This window comes from Henckelia pumila, unplaced genomic scaffold, assembly GCF_033568475.1.
Source record: "Henckelia pumila isolate YLH828 unplaced genomic scaffold, ASM3356847v2 CTG_461:::fragment_3, whole genome shotgun sequence".
NCBI classification, from domain to species: domain Eukaryota; kingdom Viridiplantae; phylum Streptophyta; class Magnoliopsida; order Lamiales; family Gesneriaceae; genus Henckelia; species Henckelia pumila.
In genome coordinates, this window is record NW_027331831.1 from 13,295,825 (window position 1) to 13,316,157 (window position 20,333).

Consider the following 20,333-nt stretch of genomic DNA (forward strand, 5'->3'; position numbering starts at 1 on the left):
CAGTTTGTATAACTATAGCATTACTTTTCTCGTGAATAAATTAAAGTTTCACTTATTCCACAAACCACGCATCTGTCGTCATATGTGGATTTAATTTCAACCAGATACGAACCCAATAATATAATCTACTAGAAAGTAAATGTTATGTTTTCCAAAATACACAAGTAAATTTTTTTAAAAATACTCATTTGAATAGATATAAGAGCTCTCCATGGCTGGGAAGCATAATTCAAAACATGTTTTTTCAGCAATGGGCAACCCACAACCAAATAAAATTCTCTTTAAAACAACATTTAAAATTTAAAATGAAGACCTACACTGAATTTTGTCCTAAAACACGGGGGAAAAAAAAAGGAAGGGCAGAGCTAGGGAGGAAAATATAACTGCAGTGCAAGCATAAATAAGAAATATAAGCACATGGACAAATAATTTTTGTTTTCGCAAATTAAATGAATGGCTGGATTGGGTTTATCAAGCCTCATTACAATACTCTCTTGCAGTCGATATAACAAGCTACGAGCCTCTCGCTCCGAGGGGAGCACGAGCATCACTGAGAGACTCTCTAATGGCCTTTATGTCCTACAGAGTAGCAAAAACTTAAATCAGAAACAACAGAGATTGCGGCACTATTTGTTTATGCCCCATCGGGAGAAGTTAAAAAGAAAGGGAATTGAGACCAGATCCAGTCTATGCTACGCAAAAGAAATACTCTCAATCAGCATGCATTGTTGGAGGACTAGATGTCACATGTTTTATATATAAAATCTGTATATAATGTATCCAACAATGTATGCACCATGGGGAGTGTTTATCATGCAGCACAGAACAAACCTTGAGCCGCATGCCCTTGGAGAGGGGGTTAGTGTTCAATGCACTCAATTACCCCATTCTATGTCCTTTCTTCGTCCAGGAGAATATGGACCCCCAGAATGATAGCTGGATTGAGGAGTTTGAACGTTTAAATGACCCCACTCATTGCCACGAAAAGGCACGGATCTCCCTTGGTTAGGCCGCTGAGTTGGTAGCGGCCTAAAACGACTAAGAGCATTTTGTGTCAAATGAGGCATAAAATGTGACTGCTTTGTGACATGACCCTGACGGTGGATTGAGGGGTTGCTGCCTGTTTCTCCAGCAGGAAAAGGTGGAAAGGGTCCATCACTCCTGAATCATGTGTGAACTGAAAGGGTAAGTCAAACCAAGATACCCTCTTGCCCAATAACATAGCAAACCACGCGCACACGCGCGCACACACACACACTTCATGCAAATATTAGGCACTAGACTGAATCGGATTGACAACAATCAATGATGATTCGACCAAAATTACTGCCAATGCTCATTGGACGACTACAATAACAACAATAAATAAATAATAATCAAAACACGAGTTTATGTAAATCTGTTGACTACACAGTTGAGTTTGCATCTTCTCAAGTCCCATAATATAGTGAATAACAAATGAATAACCAAATACTTGCAAACGAACCATGTTCTAAACCAAAATTCAAAACTAACTGATGCCTTGGTAGACAACCCCAAGTAACAAATGGACTAATATACATGCAAGGATGGACAAGGGAAGGCTGTTTTGAAATACCAAAATAAATTTCAAGAATGAAATCCGACCTTTGTATAGACACACTTGCATCTGATGTGAGTTTGAATCTTTCAACGCCACTCGATGGTTCAGCAGAAACAAAAGGTTGATTTAGATGCATCCCCGTCATAAATTCAGTTGTCATGCTGCTTACATCTGAACTATCCTCTTGTAGAAGTAGTTCTTCACTGAAAAAGAAGGTGCAATGACAATAGTATATGGGCACTATCACATGATTATAGCTTAGACGATGCTGACGAAAAAAACATGCATTGATCACCCATAAGATATTTGGCAGTATGTTAAAAAAAATTATTGATGGGTAAAAATCTATGCTATATATTAAAGGAGAGTGCCCTATTGGTGAGCCTAAAAGAAAATTACAATTTTACCATCATCTATATATACAATATATTAATAAGGTTAAGAGTTTAGATTAATTAACTTTTGTAATTTATCTATAATATCTTATCTACTTTTAAATTTTTGAATACTAAATACTTTTTTTTTAATCTAAATTTTGAATATTTAATTCATCATATCGTACTAAAAAACAACACGAAAATTATTAATTAAAATAAAGAAATTACATATATGATGCGTGCAAAAGACACTAATATATAATATAGAGAGATGCAAAGAATAAGCAACAACCAAGTAGAGCCGGTACTCCCATAGAATGGAAGCATTACTGCACTTGTGTGCTCACCTGTAATTGGGATCCCAATCTCCAGGATCAGGCAGTAAATTATGAGACTCTGACTCATCACTTCCACTCACTTGGGAAGGCGGCAAATGAGTGCTAGGAGTTGATGAATATGGTTTGCTATAAGAAGAATAACCAGAGGACACACTCCGCACTCCTTGTGGGAATCTCAATGCTGATGCACTTGAGTTAGGCTGTCGATGTGATGGAGAGCCAACAAATGAAGAAGAGCTCCCTTCAGAAAGACTACCCGCATTAAGATCGTTCACTTGCCCTTGGCAAAGAGAGGAGGATATACTTTCTTGGTGTTGCGCATTTCCAGGATATGCCCAGTATTTTCTTCTGTTATAATGGCTGCCAGGTGCCGCTTTCCCAAGAGGATATCCATGGCAATTGCTTCTCACAGGGGAGGGAGGACCATAATGTCCAGGTGAGCCAGCTGAAATATGACTATATGAACTAGGAGGTGTAAATTGTGAAGGACTAGAGCCAAGAGACATTGGTAAAAAGTTTGCAGGGCTAAAACCAATCCCATTTCCCTGTGATAGTTGCATCATGCGCCTTGTATCAGGACTATTCCCCAGGATTGACATACCACTTTGCGCATAGATATTCAATCCAGAGGGACCTGCAGGGGAATTAAATGCATGCAAGTTGCCACCATCTCCATAACTTCCATAACTGCTTCCAAGCCCCAAGCCATCCGTGTAGCTACCATGGCTTCCCAAACTACCATAACTACCAGGATGCATGAACGGCATTATTTGGTGGTACGGGCTGTTTGGCATTGCCACTTGCTTCCTACCAGAAATCTGCATGAAAAAGGTCTACCAAGATGTTTCTCCATTTCCACGGCATTCTAATAAATAAAACATCTGCATATTAAGATCGGATGCTCACATTGGGGGAGAGGCCAGCAGCAAACCAATGGCCCCCAGCTGGATGATGGTAAACCTTCACATTCTGAGAAACAGGCTGGAAAAAAAAAATGTAAACAAAAAAAAAATGCAATTACAGACAACCAAAAAGGAAAAGACCACTACAGCAGAAAAAGGTACGACATGCGTCAAAATTACAAATTATGTATAATTTCAACTCTAGGAAATGCTCTATTCTCACAAACAAATTAGTAAAAGGACAAGTTCAACTGCAAGCTATGCTTGATTCTCACTATCAGAAGAAACTATAATTTTTCTGGTGAACAAATATCAGATCAGAAGCGAACAAGAGAAAAACAGAATTTTGGTATACAGATATAAAAAATTGAGAAGGCAATTCAATAGAAATTCGCTAACCATGTGTGGCGTCTCTGGAGCAGGTTTATAAGGGCCTGTGAAAGGTTCTCCGGTCACAAAAGGATGCTTTATGGCCTACAGAAACTTCATTGATCAAATGCTATGAAGCAATGAAATTCAAGCTCCAATAAATGGCAAACAATTAAAGAGTAAAAGTTGAAAGACAGCCAGGAAAAATACAAAGTCTTTAGCAAATGCTTGGCACCGGTCTTTGTATACTATTTTAAAATCGTATGAATCATAGTTTTCTTCCCCTTCTGAATTTCTGGAGGAATGAAAATCCAAGGATGTGTTCCCCAGTGCCTCCTCACTATTCACTTCTTCTTTCTAGTGTTCTAAATGGCGATCGAGGCGCCTAGGAGGTGGTGCCTAGGCGGTCGGCGGCCCTTGACCGCCCCGCCTTTATCTAAGGCGGTCTTTATAGGCGGTCCAAGGCTATCCGGCGGGCGAGGCGGTCAATGATTTTAAAATCTCAATCAACAGTCAAAGTCAAATAATTTTAAAAACCACTCAAAGTCAATCAATTTAAAAACCTTACAAATAATAAGAGCACATATCACTCTCTTTTGTATTTACTTTTGGTTTCAAGTGCCCTCCACCATAGCCACCACCTGCCTCCAGCCGCCCGCCACCATCAGCCACCACCTTAATTATCTTGTTAGTTTGTATTTATATATTTATTTGCACTCTGTCTACATTGTATTATATTGTATAAAACTTATTTTGCATAAACATTATTTAATTACATATATTACATAAAATTATGATTACTTGTAGTTACATTGCATGATTATATATAATTATAATTATAATCACCTATAAAAGAGGCTAAAAAATTCAACCACCTAGGCGGTCACTGACCACCCCGCCACCGCCTCCCGCCATTTACAGCATTGCTTCTTTCCAAGGTTTTTCTTGGATTTTTCTTTGAAAATTTTTTGAACAATATTTTTAACCATTAATTACTAAATAATTTCTTAAAACAATCACTATATGGCACCAATAATTGTCTCTCATATCAGCACTCAATATTTTATACAAATGCCACAACAAAAAATCTCTTCTTTCAATTGCCACTTCTTCATCAAGAAGTTAGTGATGAGGGAAGCGAGAGACCAATCATTTCAACTTAGATGAAGATTGAATAAACCGTATCTTCTATATTTACATCATAGGTTAAGCAAAATATTGAGTTAAAAGAGATTCTGGAATGAAATTTAGAGGGTTTTAACTACATTTGTTTAAAGTAGCTTATAAAGTCTTTTACCTTATAAGTTGTTTTAACAGCTTATAAGCAGTAAGGTTTTTTAAAATAAGCAGTTAAGATCTTAGGATAAAAGAAGATAATGGAGCTTAAAAACATTGATATGTTTGGCATTGTAAGATTTTATATCATTAATTTTTCTTTAAAAAAAAGACATAATATTATGAAAATTATATAAATATTTATTTTTCATAAAATAGTTTTAATCATTCAAAATCAACTTTTTGTTTTAAACAATTCAATGGATATGTATATGTTTTTAATAAATGAGAAGATGTGCGAAATTTATGTTAGACGCAATTAACCCCTAGATGATATAATAATCTTTTTATACAAATAAATGAAAATGTATGAGTTCAATGGAGATCCATTAATTTCGTTAAATCATTTGGCCCGATATTTCGAACCTGATCCAAGACTCGAGATATTTTCAAACTAAAATATTGGACGAAAATTTTCTTCCAACAAGAATTATGCAGGAATACTTTTTCTTCACCAGCGCAACCCATGAATACACATTGAATATTCATCCCGATGGGAATTGTGTAGGAAGGGTTTGATCGGTTGGCCTCAACAGCATGCAGTGGACCTGCACCATTGATAGAGATTTCTGGATTCGAGAACAGGAGGTGGGGGCGGGATGGTTCCAGAAGGTGGCGATGACCGCCATTAGTGATGTGGTGATGGTGTTGGGTTGCAGCAAGATTGGGTGGAGTTGCTTTTTCGGAAGTGGAGATGAAAGGATATACTTAAGAGTATAATAGATGTTGGGATATTTAGGTCCTCTAAAATATTATAATAAGATCTCGTAAAATAGTTGAGGTGAACCAATTTATATAAAAACAACTTATAATCTGTTTAACAACTAAATTTCCTATCTTATAAGATATTTTTAAAAAAAGTTTACCAAACACTTTCAGTGCCCTATTTGTATAGGAATTCTTGGCATCCAACTAATTAAAGGGGTTTTGTTTGCCACATCCGAGACAGAAAAGGAATTTGCAAAGAACCTCTTTCCCTGACCCCTAAAACTGAAAGATCTATTCATCCAATTTGTAAGAATAGAAGAACCCAAATGTTGGTTTCAAATTTCCAACGAAGCTGCCAGTACTCATGAACCATATAGGACTATTTTCCAGGAGCCAACAAGATGGGCTAATGTTTTTGTGGAGACATACACATAAATAAATATGTAGCGATACATAATCCAACCATCTAGAATAGCCATTTTCAGTAACATTATTCTCATGCTACAATCACAATAAACACGGGACCGAGTGGGAAACTCAAACAACGATATCAGCAATAAAGCATAACATAGGAGAGTTCAGATATTAATGTCCAGTGTCAATAATGTAATCAAGATGTGAAATTAAGGGTTACTTATTCCATGTTGGGTGTGGCCAAGTAAAAATAAATGGAAACGAATCATGATTCCATCAATTCTGTCTCTTAACAATATGGTTTTAAAACAAATAAAAAGATAAATTTGAAAAACTTGATAAAAAATAATAACATATTTAAAAGGAAGCAAGATGCAAGACACACACATATCTACAAATGGATATTGTCATAAAAAGATATGTATTATATGTCCCATGTGAGTGGGCATGACTCATGGTGAGGGGGGTGAACCTTAAAATATTCATCGAAACTCAACGTAAAAATATAGTATGAGGTTGGACAACATAAGTTTTGGAGTGGGCACAGCATTCAATCACATTCCCAATCCAATCCCAAAGACAAAGATTATCTACAGAGTTTTTGGTTCCAAGGTGCTTTACTTCACAGGCAAATACCGGGTCCCAGATTTTATGGATTAGTATATATTGCGTTGTTATGTCAAGTCATCACTAAAATTTTGAGATGCCTGGCAGGGGAAGTACTTACCAGATTCACGCTTTCTCAGAAGTTTATAAACAAGGATAATTTCCGAATTCTGATAATTTTAGAATTTAATTTTTCTTTGTTGACTTGAATTTCCTGATGCAAATCTAAGGTCAGATGCCCAAGTTTGCACATGCAATTCAGATCAAGGCAAAGGAAAAAAATCAGCCCCATTCCTATTAGGTTCTGAGATATATTTATAAAGTTTAAAGTTTCTTCATATGCTGCTTCTCGGAACGTCACTTGGTTCTGCCAAAGTTAGGCTTAACCAGAAATTTAACCACATTTTATCTCTGATCCCACTGTCCACATAATCATCACTGCTATGAAAATATGTTTTCTTAGATTATGATGAAAGACAATCCAACAGAAAAACGAGAGAGTTGATTTTTCTACATATTTTATAACTCATTCAATGTATTAACAGGAATTTAAGGAAAAAAGGAAAGAAATTGAAAGATCTTAGGAATTTACGGCCCTTTCCCTCTCTCTTCCTCCTGTCCTTTTCTCAAAGTACATTGTCTACATCAATGCAAGAATTGGGCAAGAACAAGGTCATTTCATTTTATCCAAGATGTTACTTGTCACACACAAATACCATGGAAAAAAACCTATACTATAATGAAATATACCAAGGAAAGAAAGAATCATCAACAAATTATATCTATATGCAATCAATATTTTATGTTTTCAGTCAATTCCAGCAAGAACATAAAATGGATATGACATAAAATGGCTATTTGTGTGTGACAAGCAGCAAGAACATAAAATGGCTATAACAATAATGCATAAAACCACCAAGCTCATGAAAATAAGAAACAATAGGTGGACCACAAGGGGAGGTGCTTGAATAATAGACAGGAAGCAAATAGCGGTTCTCCTGTGTTTTCTTTTTTTAACGTCATCTGGAAAGTTCCGATCCCAACAAAGATTCAAGTTTTCTCGTGGTCAGCAATGTTGGGTAAATTGCCGACTTCGGATTTGATGCAGAGGCGATGGTCTTCGCGTGCTTTGAGTCCAAATTGGTGTGTGCAATGTCGGAAAGAGACGGAAACTCAGGATCACATGCTTTTACATTGTCCTTTCACGTACGGATTGTGGATTAGAGCTTTGATGGAGATGAGGTTAGTTTGGGTAACACCAAGATCAACGTAGGATTTATTCGCAACAGATCTTGGCTATCGTCTAGGCAAGAGGGAGAGAATTTTTTGGACGATGGTGGTTCATAGCATTTGTTGGTCGGTGTGGTTGGAGAGGAATGGAAGAATCTTCGAAAATATTGAATTAACAACAGAGGAATGTTGGGAAAAGATCAAGATTAGGACTACTACGTGGAGTAGATCTCTTAAAGAGTTTGAGAATGTTTCAATCTCAAATTTATTAAGAGATTGGACTTTTGCTTACTGTTGATTTGATTAGGGAGTTGGTATTTTCTTTTGTCATTCGCGGATCTTTTGTCCGCCTTTTGTAATTACATCTTTCAAATATATAATATATTATCGTTTCTCATAAAAAAAAAATAGACAGGAAGCGAAGTTTCAATCACCTGCAAGGGAGACCATCGTTTTTCAGGATCAAACTCAACAAGCCCCTTCAAAAAATCAATTAGTGCTAGTCGCATTCCATTTTCTGCAAGAACAGAGTCACTTTCACTAAACAAAATACATTGAAACATGCACAGCCCATTTTCCTGATAGAATATGAATAATGACCTTTAATAATGTCTTCCTCTGCCAAATTCTTTCTATAAGGATACTTTGTTACAATTGCTTCAAGATTCATGTGATTAAAGTACTCCTTCCCAATTGATGGCTTTTTTGACTCCCTCTAAATCCAAAGGAACATTAATAATTATGATAAAGCTAAAATATAAACCAACCAGAGAAGTTCAACAAGAGCAAGGCGACTATGCTGTCCAAACTCCTATTACTATGCAGAACATATCAAATTGCAATGATAAATGCATAAATACTTTAATACGAGCAGATGATGGAACAAATGGCAAATAATTTACTGTGTTATAATTAGCATATGGGCCTCAGGCATCCGTTCGTGCTATGGTATTGGCTTGATTCGACCAAAAACATTTTCAGTCTGGGTATACATAAAAGGAACGGAATGGGAATCTAAAATTCTTCACAAATGCATATTATGAATGTTCTTAGGTTTTGAAGAAAGAAGATGTCATAAACCTCTCAGTGTAAGAACGCAGATTTGATTGATAAACGAAAAAGAATGGTAAATGTTCCAAAATAATGGAGACCACGCAATACAATACTAAGTGATTGTAGGACAGCTATTAATTTGTTTCCTTGTGCATAGTCTTAATTAGTAGTGTAATTTGTTCAGAACCCGCAACCAGTTACCATTAGGATTTTGTAGCTGCTTGCATTTCTTCTCATGCTCGTATAATCGTATCCTTAAAAATCGTATTTTGTAAGAGAACTGAAATATAGATAAACAATTAGAGCACAGGTAACTGAAATATAGATAAACAATGAGAGCAACATTTCTCTCAGACCATGTTATATTTTCCACTTTTGAGCTGTTTCACAACGATATTTTTTGACAGCAAATTTGGGAGGGGAGCAAGGAGATGGGGTATACAAAAGCTTCAAATCCTAAAAATAAAAATGAATGAGGCATTCAGAGTTCAAATACTGGATTACATCAGTATATCGTCACCGCCGGAAGGTAACTAAACAATAAAGTTATAATGGTTTCATATTGAAGAGGCACTTACAATTGCATATTCGTCTTCGGTCAAAACTTGGTACAGACTACAATGACTTCTAGGAGTCTGGCTACTTTCCTCTTCGTTGATGCTCCCCATGAATTTAAAAAACTTATTGGTGTTTTTGGCCTTCCGTAAAATATAATCTGGAGGTTTACCCCTGCAAATTTCAAATTTACATTATCAAGACATTCAGATGATCGTAAGAGATAAGTAAAGAATGCAGAGAGAAGGTTACCCACATATTAGGCTTCTAACAAAAAAATAAAATAAAATAAAGCATTTTAACAATTAACCTGCTCAAAAAGAGTAGGCAAAGTATCATATGTCTGGTGGACAAGGGGATGCATGCAGGCAATTATAATGTTTGTTTACTCACAGTTTATCGAGTAGAATTTGTTTAGATAAACATTAGTGCTTTCTTTTTTTGAAAGGAAACGATATATATTCGTAAGGATTTAAGAGGTGATAATTACAAAAAGTGGATCAGAGGTCAACTTAGCATAATATAAGACTCCAATCCGTATACAAATCTGAAACCGAAAAGTCTATGAACTCCTTAGTCTTCAAAATCCAAAACGGAACCGTAAATTTTATCTTGTCCCAGCATTCACCAACCGATTCATCCCCATTTTCGAATATTTTCCTGTTTCTCTCCAACCAAACCAGTTGTTTCAATATTATATTGATAAATCAGTGGGCATTTCTAACTACCTTGAAAACTTGTAACTAATGTCAAGGCTGCTTTATTTCAACTAAATTGTCACTCTATAAGAACATCAGTATTATTCCCCAACAGCTCATCTAACAATCTATAAAGCCTACATTTCTCTATTTCCCTTATTTCACCACCGATGGAGATTCCAAACATCATGATTCTGCATTATTGGTACATGTGAAATTTCACATTTCAAAGATGAAAATTTGATATAGCAACTTATTGTACGACTCAGTAAGGCGCCACTACATGTCAATGAATGACAATGATGAATAAACAAAGTAAAATTATATCTCGCCCACATTTTCGAAATTCCAGTGAGATACATCGTGGTTCATTTGGACGTAAGATTAATTAGCACTGATGATAACTCATAATCACCTTAGTATAACCTGTTACTTTGAGACTCATACTTCACCTAGACCTTGTCCATTTTGAGACTTGACAACCAGTTATTCCAATCCGATGTCAGTAAATATAATCAGGACTGAGCATCTTGTAGTTTCCAAAGGACCCAGTATCTTCTTATTGATTTGCTAAAAGCTTAAAAACTAGGGTGGTTCATGAAGCATGCAAGCTTTTTACTTGACTCAATTTAGTTGGTAGATGCCATAAAAATAACCAACAATTTCTTACATACAAATTCAATACCTGACTGAACTCAGTAAAACCTGCTCAAATAAAATGAAAATGGTAGCACCAGCACTGTGATCACTCAATTCTATGAACTATACTGTATTTACGAGCAGCAATTATCATACTAATCAAAGCATCAAATGAGCAAATAAGAAAAAGACACAGGATTGGAACTGATGAAATCTCTGAGAGCATAAATCCCAGCATTTTTCCCCACTCGTCACAAGGTGTTTATCGTAAACGTCAGGGCGTACAACAAGTAGCGGGATATTAAATTATTTCAGTAGTTATTGAATAAAAGGTGTAAGATTTAATTAAACTTTTGAAAAAATAAAGTATCGTACCCGAGTATTTTAATCATCCTCCTCAGAAGATCAAACTCTGAAGCTCCTGGAAATAATGGCAGACCCAGAAATAATTCTGCAACTATGCAGCCAAATGACCACATGTCGATCGCTGTAGTATACCTGGGCTATGTTAAGATCCCAAAGCATGATTTACAGCACAAAAATATCTGTTCGACAAGGAGAATCCTTAAACAAGAAGATGAAAAACAAGAAAAGGGAAGAAAAGGATGACCCGAGGATCCAGTTCCTCAAAATGAGTGGATGATTTAATTGGTGTCTTTATGGTTGCCCAGGATCTATCTAATTATTACACCTCTATTACGAAGGAGGAAAAGGGAAATGCAACGAGCAATGTCATATATGACATGAATGGAGGATGCATCTGAACCATTCTTCTCTGACATGAAAGGTATTCAGTCATAAGACTTAAATGCTTTAGGGTTGATGCACAAAACATAGGACTGGAAAATACAAGAAAAAATTTGATCTTATATGTTAAGGATACTGATATCCAAGAAGAACTTCAGGAGATCTGTAGTACCTACTCTGCAAATGAAACAAAAAATTGAAAATTATACACTTAATCACAATCAAGCACTTGACAGTTCTACATTGTAAGATGGTCACCTGAATATACGAATAAACAGTTCGATCTTCCATACAGGCTGATCCAAAGTCTATGATTTTGATTTCTGCTGGCTTCACACTGTCAATTTTGTAACAAACCCTAGAAATGAAGATGCAGACGACGATAAACACTTCAAATAGTCCAACATAAACAAGGAGCAGCTCACCTTGTGCATAGTAATATGTTTTCTGGCTTCAGATCACAATGAATTACACCAGCATCTTTCATCAACGCCAATCCACATAATATCTGGATGGGAGATATCAAATTTAGAGCACAGATTAAAAAATGCATGGTTGTGGCATGGATTAACTTTTTGCAAAACAACAATCTGAAGAAAGGAATCCGCTACCTGTTTTGAAAATAACTGCACAATGTTCAATGACAAACCCCGAAAATGGTTCAACTTTATAAGCTCGTACCTAAAAGAAATGTTAATGTTGTGACTATGTATTCACATGTAATTAATAGTCATCACACTTTAAATAATTTGATAAAAAACTTACAGATTTGTGTCAAGCAGCTCAAAAGCAATGCACAAATGACGTTGAAACACAAAATAATCGTATATTCGAACAATGTGGTGGTTATCATCAGGATCAAACTTCTTATTTAACTGCGGAAAATTTAAATAAACATTACAGGTGAGTTTTGCAGTTAAATCAGATAAAACTAAAAAATCCAATGGAAGGGCTTTACTGTTGTTAGAATAGAAACTTCAACCAATGCCTGCTGATAGTAAGCAGGTAAATTTTTAATTATCTTAACAGCAACAAAACTGTTCGTTTCGGCAACCCAGCACTTGGCAACCTGACCAAATGTCCCATGACCAAGAACATCTTTGGCAATGTACCTGCATATTAGAGAAGCAGGTAACAACTTATTTTGCCAGCATCTTATATTTCCTCCTGAGATAAAGAAAGGAAGAAAATGGAATGTAAAATGGGTAAAGTGGAACATGAGGAAATGTAGTTTGTATCTGTTTTATTTGATATAAAGATAAGTGTTAAAAAAACCCAAAGTAAGCTATCACATACCCAATTCATTCATATGAATGTAGGTCTAAGGTGAGAAAATGTGTTATGTCTCTTTATCAATTAATCTTGTCATGTCCGTTCAGAGAACTAAAAAGATACGCTTCCATTTTGTTCTTGCTCTCAAACATTTCTCTCAACATGTAACTGGGAAAATTATGGTACTCTAAAAGAAAAAATGCAGTGAATTTTTCTTTCTGAAAGCATATCTACTTGAGCAAAACAGTGAGGAGCTGCTTATAGAACTGCTGTTTCAACAATGATCAAGAACCTAAGATATTTCGAATATTGTCAAAAAGAAGCATCTCGTAGTAAGGTCACAATACAGTTTCTGGAATTTCTCTTCACTACGTACTTGTTAATAACCATGTTTCATCTGTATCTATCTTAACAAATAAATTTGGTCCAATAGATCAACTAATCAAATTGATGCTGCTAGTTAATATTTTATTAAATGGTTTGCGGTGGCGGTGGCTGGTGTCCATGATGGGAGGCAGTGAAGAAGAAAAGAGGCGATGAAGCCATGAATGAGTATTGCAAAGGATGATTGGTGACTAAAATAGAATTGTTGATTGCGGAGAAAATTGGTAGATAAAAAGCAAAAATAAAGAAAAACACTTAAATTGAAGAAAAAGTGTGATTTATTTACATTGAAGGTTATAATTGCCCAGTGTTCTAAAAGACGGCACCTAGGCCCGCCTAGGCGGTAGGCGGTTGCCCACCGCCTCGCTTTCTTGCTAGGCTATGCCTCTAAGCGTTGCCCGCCTAATCTCCTGCCTAGGCAGCGCCCACGCCGCCTAGGCTGGCAGAAAATCCGCCTAGGCAATTACTATTTTTTATTTAAAAAAATTAAAAATCAAAAAATTAAAGAGAGAGACGCGACGCGGGAAAAAAACACAATAGGAAAGAAAAAGCGCAGATTAAATCTCATATTACACAAGAAAACTTGATATCTATTACACTGTGTTTGGATCACGGGAATTGGACGGGATTTGATGGGATTTGGAATTGAAAATACCGTTTCAGTGTTTGGCAACTTGAGATTTCAAAACGGGATTGGTATTTGATGGGATTTCATAGGATTTCAATTGGTTAAGTGAAATCTTGAAAAAATTGGTCGGATTTCACGGGATTTGAGTTTATAAAGCAATAAAATTATTTTTAATAATAAATTCATATACTTTACTTATAAATTTTAAGTTTTTTTTTATAATTTTTTATAAAATATCATTTATCCAAAATTTATATTATCAAATTCCAAAATATATTTTAACTTTTTTTCCAAACACAAAATGGAATTTCAATTCCATGGATTTTAAAATCCAAATCCAATTCCAAATCCAAATCCAATTCCATTTTTTAGACATTCAAACACACTGTTAATATCTATACTGTTGTTGTTATTATTATTATTATTATTATTATTATTATTATTATTATTATTATCAAAATTTTATAAGAGTTTTGTACAACAACTGAAAAACATAAGACATAAAAATTATATTTTATAATAAAACTCATGAATATCCCAAGTTATTTATTATTTAGGTTTTTAAAAAATCATCTAGGTCTCGCCTAGGCGGCTAGGCGGTGAGTCGCCGCCCGCCTACCGCCTAGCGCTTTTTAGGACATTGTAATTGCCAATAACATTCAAATTTAAGTCACATTACAAATAATATTGTCGAACAAACATTAGATTATTTTTTCTTAAAATGAAAATTTCTAAACCTGGCATATCCCAAAATCACATTTTTTATTGTATACTTACAACACTTCCCTTACCCCATCCTTTTCAAGAAACAATGAACTATAAATGACTTAGGATACTAGTAGGATCTTAGAAGACCAATAGAAATTGTTCATGCAAGTGCTGGACATGTAATGAGAATTGTCAGTTGAATAAAACACCAACCAACTCAATGTTTATAATGTTTAAACGAATGAAAACCATAGAGTTCACAAAATCTGATATTTGATAGAAGAATTGGAATTTAAGTACGTCTATAACACCTGAACTTGTGACCGTTAGATTGGACCATGCTAAAACGAGGATGATTGTTCAAGCCTTCAAGGTGAACTAAGAAAGAACTGGCTTCCCTAATCGCACTCAAAATATAAGGGGCTATAAGCCTATAACCCCTCCCATATCCATACTCAACCTTTCAACAACATTTAAAAACTATTTCATTAAGTAAATAGAAGGTGATACAATTAGGAAGAAAAGGAATTGTACTATAGATCTAAACTGATGTTCTGAATGCTTTGTTCAGATATTAGATACAAGAGGTCAGTGTCTTTAAGGTATAATAGTAAAAGCAAGGTTACAATCGCAACCCTCTTGAAAGTGTGCTAGTGAAATCATAAATAAAATCCTTCATGGCATACTTGTGTTTGCATACATGCACCACATAGTCACTCGTTGGATTTTAATACATTATAAACAAATCAGCGCTTCACATCCCTGTGATTAAAGTGCTACCTACCACTCAATTCCTTCAACGAATCAAACACCTACTAGATGATAATCAGCAGAATGGCAATATTTACATAGAAACATACCTTCTCCCTGAGTCTAAATTGATCAGAACGAAGTTCACGGTAAGAATAAGGTCTGAGTTTGCATTATCAAAGCCATCATTGAAAAGACCTTCAGATGGTGATGTCAAGAACCTCTTTGGATTCAATTCCTCTGCATAACGAAACTGAGAGTTGCATGCTTGATATATCTCAACAATATCTTTGGTCAACCTGACAACCAACTGCAACATGGAACAAATGTCACTGACACATCTCCAAGTCAAAGCCAAGATTCCAGACAACAATTAAAATAACCCTGAAGGTCCAACGATCTAACAAACCAAATAAGCAATGCTTAAGATCTGAATTAACAATTCTGAAAAAGATTTCATCCTACACATACTACCTTTCCAAAGTTAGTAACACTTGAGTCAATATGAGTAATTTTCCCTCTTGAACAAAAAGATAAACCAAACTTCAAAGATCTAATCAAATTCATTATGACTTTGAGATAGTTGCCATTCTTAAATCTTCTGCATAATTTCCTGTTGCTATGACATCATGCACAACACATTAAAGGAGCATTCATCTAAGGACAACAGAAGTAAAATAGAAGCCGAAACTAAAACATCAACATTTAAAGCATCAAAGAACAGCAGACAACATTTCGTAACCATTCAAGGTTATACATCACTGCTAATAAATCAACAACAACTTGAAGCACATCACGAAGTAATTTTTTGTTCATCATAAACCACACATCCACAAATTTAGTTTAGCTCATCTATTACTATTATTATGCAAGAGACCCTTAGTTGGTCTCTTGGTATGCCAAGAATATTAAAAAATATTTAAAAAACACACACACTAAAACTGTTTCTCTCCACTATCTCTATTTCTTTTATTTTTTATTTAATATTTAGTACAATCATTTTATTTAACTATTTCCAAATTTCAAATTATTTGAAAAAACTAATGGAATAGGAAATACCTAATAGAATAAATGATGTTTTAACTACTTATGGTTATCATTCTTAACAAAAAAAATTATTTTTACTGTTATAAATTTATTAGAATTCTTTTTTATTAAAATTAAGTATAAAAAAACTTTCGTCACACACATCGTGTGTGCAAATATCCTAGTTTCTCAGAAAAGGGGCGGGGAGGACGAGACCAACATTTACCATGTGAATTGGAAAATCAAAGATAAATATATCAAAGTTAACAAAATACGCACCACAATGGTGAGACAACAATGTAACAGTAATACAGATGCAAAGAGTTAGGTTAGCTTATAACAGTACTCTAAGTTCCAAATCCTTGTGTATTGTCACATTAAGAACATAAGCAACACAGACCAGAGACAAAACTATAACGAGAAACAGTGTTTTTGGGGTTAATTTAGAATTAATGTAATCCAAATTTCATCCAGTCAATCTAGCTTCCAGATGCAGTACATCAATTCCATATCGTGCTGAGTATCCAATGTTCCTCTGTGTTTCTTTATGTTCCTACCATTGTTGCCTGAGCTGTCTCTTATTAGAGATGTATTGACAATTGGTATAATCTCAATCCATCTTACCCATACCTTGCTGGTTCAATCGGCACTTTGGTTCCAATATACAGCCAAAAGATCCTGATCTCCAGGCCTTAGATTTAGTTACTTTTTGACTTAAAACATCTTTTAAATTCAGTTAAAAAAAAATTTCCCGAAAAATCATTGCCAAAGTCATTTCCGGAAAGTGCTCACTGCCCTCAACTCATTCCAATATGAACTCCATTATTTCCTCTCCCATTCTGTTTCTGATAAGAACTGGTGATAAGTCGTCCACAGAATATCATAAGGCAACATTTAGCTTTTGGCCACTTTCAACTCGACTAGGACAATATCTTATGGTAATACCGTAATATAATTGTAAACCAATAAATAATGCATAGCGAAACAAAATGGGATACATGCAGTGACGGATTCCAATAATGTGTTTTGAACCTCAATGAGATGCATGCAATGAAGTGATTGTGTGTAATGATGTTACATACAAAAGTAAAGATTAAAGGAAAAAATAACATCCAAGTCTCTTAGCTGAAAAAAAAAAATGCAGAAAAACAAAGATTTATTGTTTTCAAAAGTTTATGCCAAAAAAGGATCAGTATTTCAAGGTAGAGCGGAGTTCAACTCAAAAACCCCAATAAACAGATTACTGAATTCTCATACATTTGATGAAAGCCGTGACAATCACCATTCTATCCAACTTGTAACTGTGTAAGAAATTCATTTTATACAACAAACATATATATATATGTGTGTGTGTGTGTGTGTGTGTGTGTGTGTGTGGTTTTGATCCTCTGTACCCTAGTGTGAAGGAAATTCGTGAGCGAATGCTAAAACACGATAGTGTACTGCTAAAACATGGTAGTGTGATTTAGCTTTCTATTTTTTTATAGGACTGCTAAAACACAGTATATATATAAAAGGAAATGGCTAAAACACACTGCCATGTTTTACTGCACCCCAATGTTTTAGGGGTTTCTATTTTTTTTATAGGACTGCTAAAACACACTATTATGTTTTAGTTGTCGCCCACGATTTTCCTGCACGCTAGGGTGCGGGGGATCGAAATTATATATATACATATAAATGTATGTATATGCATATATATATGCATTTGTGTGTGTGTGTGTGCGTGTATGTAGACACACACACAATAATATGAAACCATAACATTATGGTGAATACGAAAATCATCTACATAATGTAGTCATCAGAGAGCTAAAATTCGGGCTCGAATGGCTGACAACAGATTTTGAAGGATTCCCAATTATCTATAACCACTCATTTTTCTGCATCCCTATGGTCATTTGCACAAGGCAATTACTTTGACAATCTTAAACAACTATTTATATCCTGGTCAAAATTGATTTTTCCACATTCCATCGTCAATTAATCAAAGTTAGCAATTGGCACACACTAACAATGTCTATGGAGCCTAAATGCTAGAACACATAATTTTATCTATGTAAATAGAACTTTTTTAAAAAGAAAATTAGAGTAATTGAGGATTATCTCTACAATTGTTCATGCAAAGAAACAAAAGAGGTTTTTCTGAACCACCTGCACTTAACAGACAGATAAGATACTTAATCACCTTCTCGTGTTTTATGTCATTATTATAGTCCCCTCTCATTAAAATTCCCAGGAAAATAGGTCATGATAGGATAAAAGATCACATTCTTAGATAGAATCAGCACGTCTTTAACCACGACATGGTATCAATACATACATGATACATATGCAATAGTTTCTGGTCTCTACATCTGTTGATATCAACATAAAATAAACTTCTGATCAATGAATAAGAGATTAAGCCACCGATGAGCGGGTAGGATTGATCGTACATAAAACCCATAATTACACGAGATGGTACCCAAAAACATGCAAAAATTCAAGAAATAAGACAGGCGGGGATCACTTACAGGCTTTCTAACAACAACCCGCAAAGGTTGGGGCTTTAACTTAACACCCAAAGGTGGATAATAAGGGCGGAAGGAAAGCGGCGACGGACGCCATGGTATCAACCTGGACGTGGATGAAGATGAAGTCGAACTTTCATCCCCTTCAGATTCCGGAGGCTGCGATTCCCCTACAGTTGTCTCATTACAGACCTCATCCATAACACCCACACACCCCTCCCTCCCTTCTACTCTATTTGCGCGTTTATCTATGTATCTATTACAATAAAAATACAACGAATTGACTTGGGATTAACACTGGAAAAAGCTCAGGAACTGGATTGCAACCAGTGAGAAGGTTTGGTTTTAATCCATCCAGAAGACTGTAACCCCATTTCTCATTCACCAATTCATCGCACTCGCCTAGAATCACGAAACAAGATCCATCAAACAAGAAAAATATCAGATACTGCAAAAGATAACCAGCGCGGATGAGTACAAAATCGATCGATCGATCGAGCTCACTGCTGCGACTAAAGGGGAAAAATTTTCAAATAGCAAATTCCTCAATCGACAATCGCGATTGAAATTGAAAACAAGAGGATTGAATTCAATTTCTTCAGATATGCGAGTGACAAGACAAGGAAGGGAAGAACAAAAGAATTATAATTATAATTTTATTTTATTTAAAAATAAAAACAGAGAGAGATAAAGAGAACAGGTAGGAGACGCTGTCAGCAGCAGTAGACGTGATAAAAACGAGTCGGGTTTTGTCAAAGCCTGCCACCTCGACCCGTTTAAACTATCGCCGTCTGACCCGACACAGATTATTTCGGGTCGACCCATTAACCTTTTTCACTTTTTGGCCCACAGCCTCACGAGTTTTTACAAGAAGACAAAAACTCGTATGAGACGGTCTCGATGGTCATTTTTTTGAGACGGTTCTCTTATATGGGTTATCCATTAAAAAGTAGTACATTTTATGTCAAAAATATTACTTATTATTATAAATATGGGTAGGGTTGACCCGTCTCACGGATGAAACGTCTCACAAGAGTGTTAATCTTACATGAAAATATTGTCGTGAGATTAGAGGTGACAACACGGGTCAACGAGACAGGTAGACTCACAATCGTCGCAACCCACCATTAGGCGGGAGTGGGGGGCCGACCCACCTTTTAGGCGGGTTGGGAAAACACCAACTCAACTTACTTATTTTAGGTGGCGGGACGGACCAACACGCGGGCTCACGTGTAAATTGGTGGGTTTTTGCGGGCCAACCCGCAACCCACCACAACCCACCATTAGGCGGGGCGGTGCAGGTCGGCCCACCTTTTAGGCGAGTTGAGAAATTGTCAATTCAATCCATCAATTTTATGCACCTATTGATGTGACGTTCACCTATAGAATGTAGAGAATGTCACATCAACGGTGCACACATAAGTGTACAGGATGAGTGCTCATCATTCACCATATTAAAACTCTATCAATACAAGTACATCTAGGCGTATTTAGGATTT

The 20,333-nt window shown here is 35.6% G+C and overlaps 1 protein-coding gene across 2 annotated transcripts; it reads right to left on the bottom strand.

Moving 5' to 3' along the window:
- Positions 1–372: 372 nt before the first annotated feature.
- On the bottom strand, positions 373–19,537 carry LOC140871246 (dual specificity protein kinase YAK1 homolog). Of its 2 annotated transcripts, none has more exons than XM_073273663.1 (18): positions 18,838–19,537; positions 15,406–15,605; positions 12,512–12,665; positions 12,319–12,428; positions 12,165–12,234; positions 11,979–12,061; positions 11,812–11,890; positions 11,690–11,730; positions 11,182–11,304; positions 9,493–9,643; positions 8,462–8,576; positions 8,296–8,378; positions 3,599–3,673; positions 3,204–3,278; positions 2,307–3,115; positions 1,627–1,785; positions 832–1,161; positions 373–579 (listed from the first exon to the last, which is right to left on the bottom strand). In XM_073273663.1, exons 1-17 carry the CDS (start codon positions 19,033–19,035, stop codon positions 876–878), a joined length of 2,811 nt encoding a protein of 936 aa, XP_073129764.1. In that variant the 5' UTR covers positions 19,036–19,537; the 3' UTR covers positions 373–579; positions 832–875. The 2 variants fall into 2 exon arrangements, with proteins under 2 accessions (XP_073129764.1, XP_073129763.1); XM_073273662.1 differs by having other exon boundaries at positions 11,812–11,911.
- Positions 19,538–20,333: the final 796 nt, after the last annotated feature.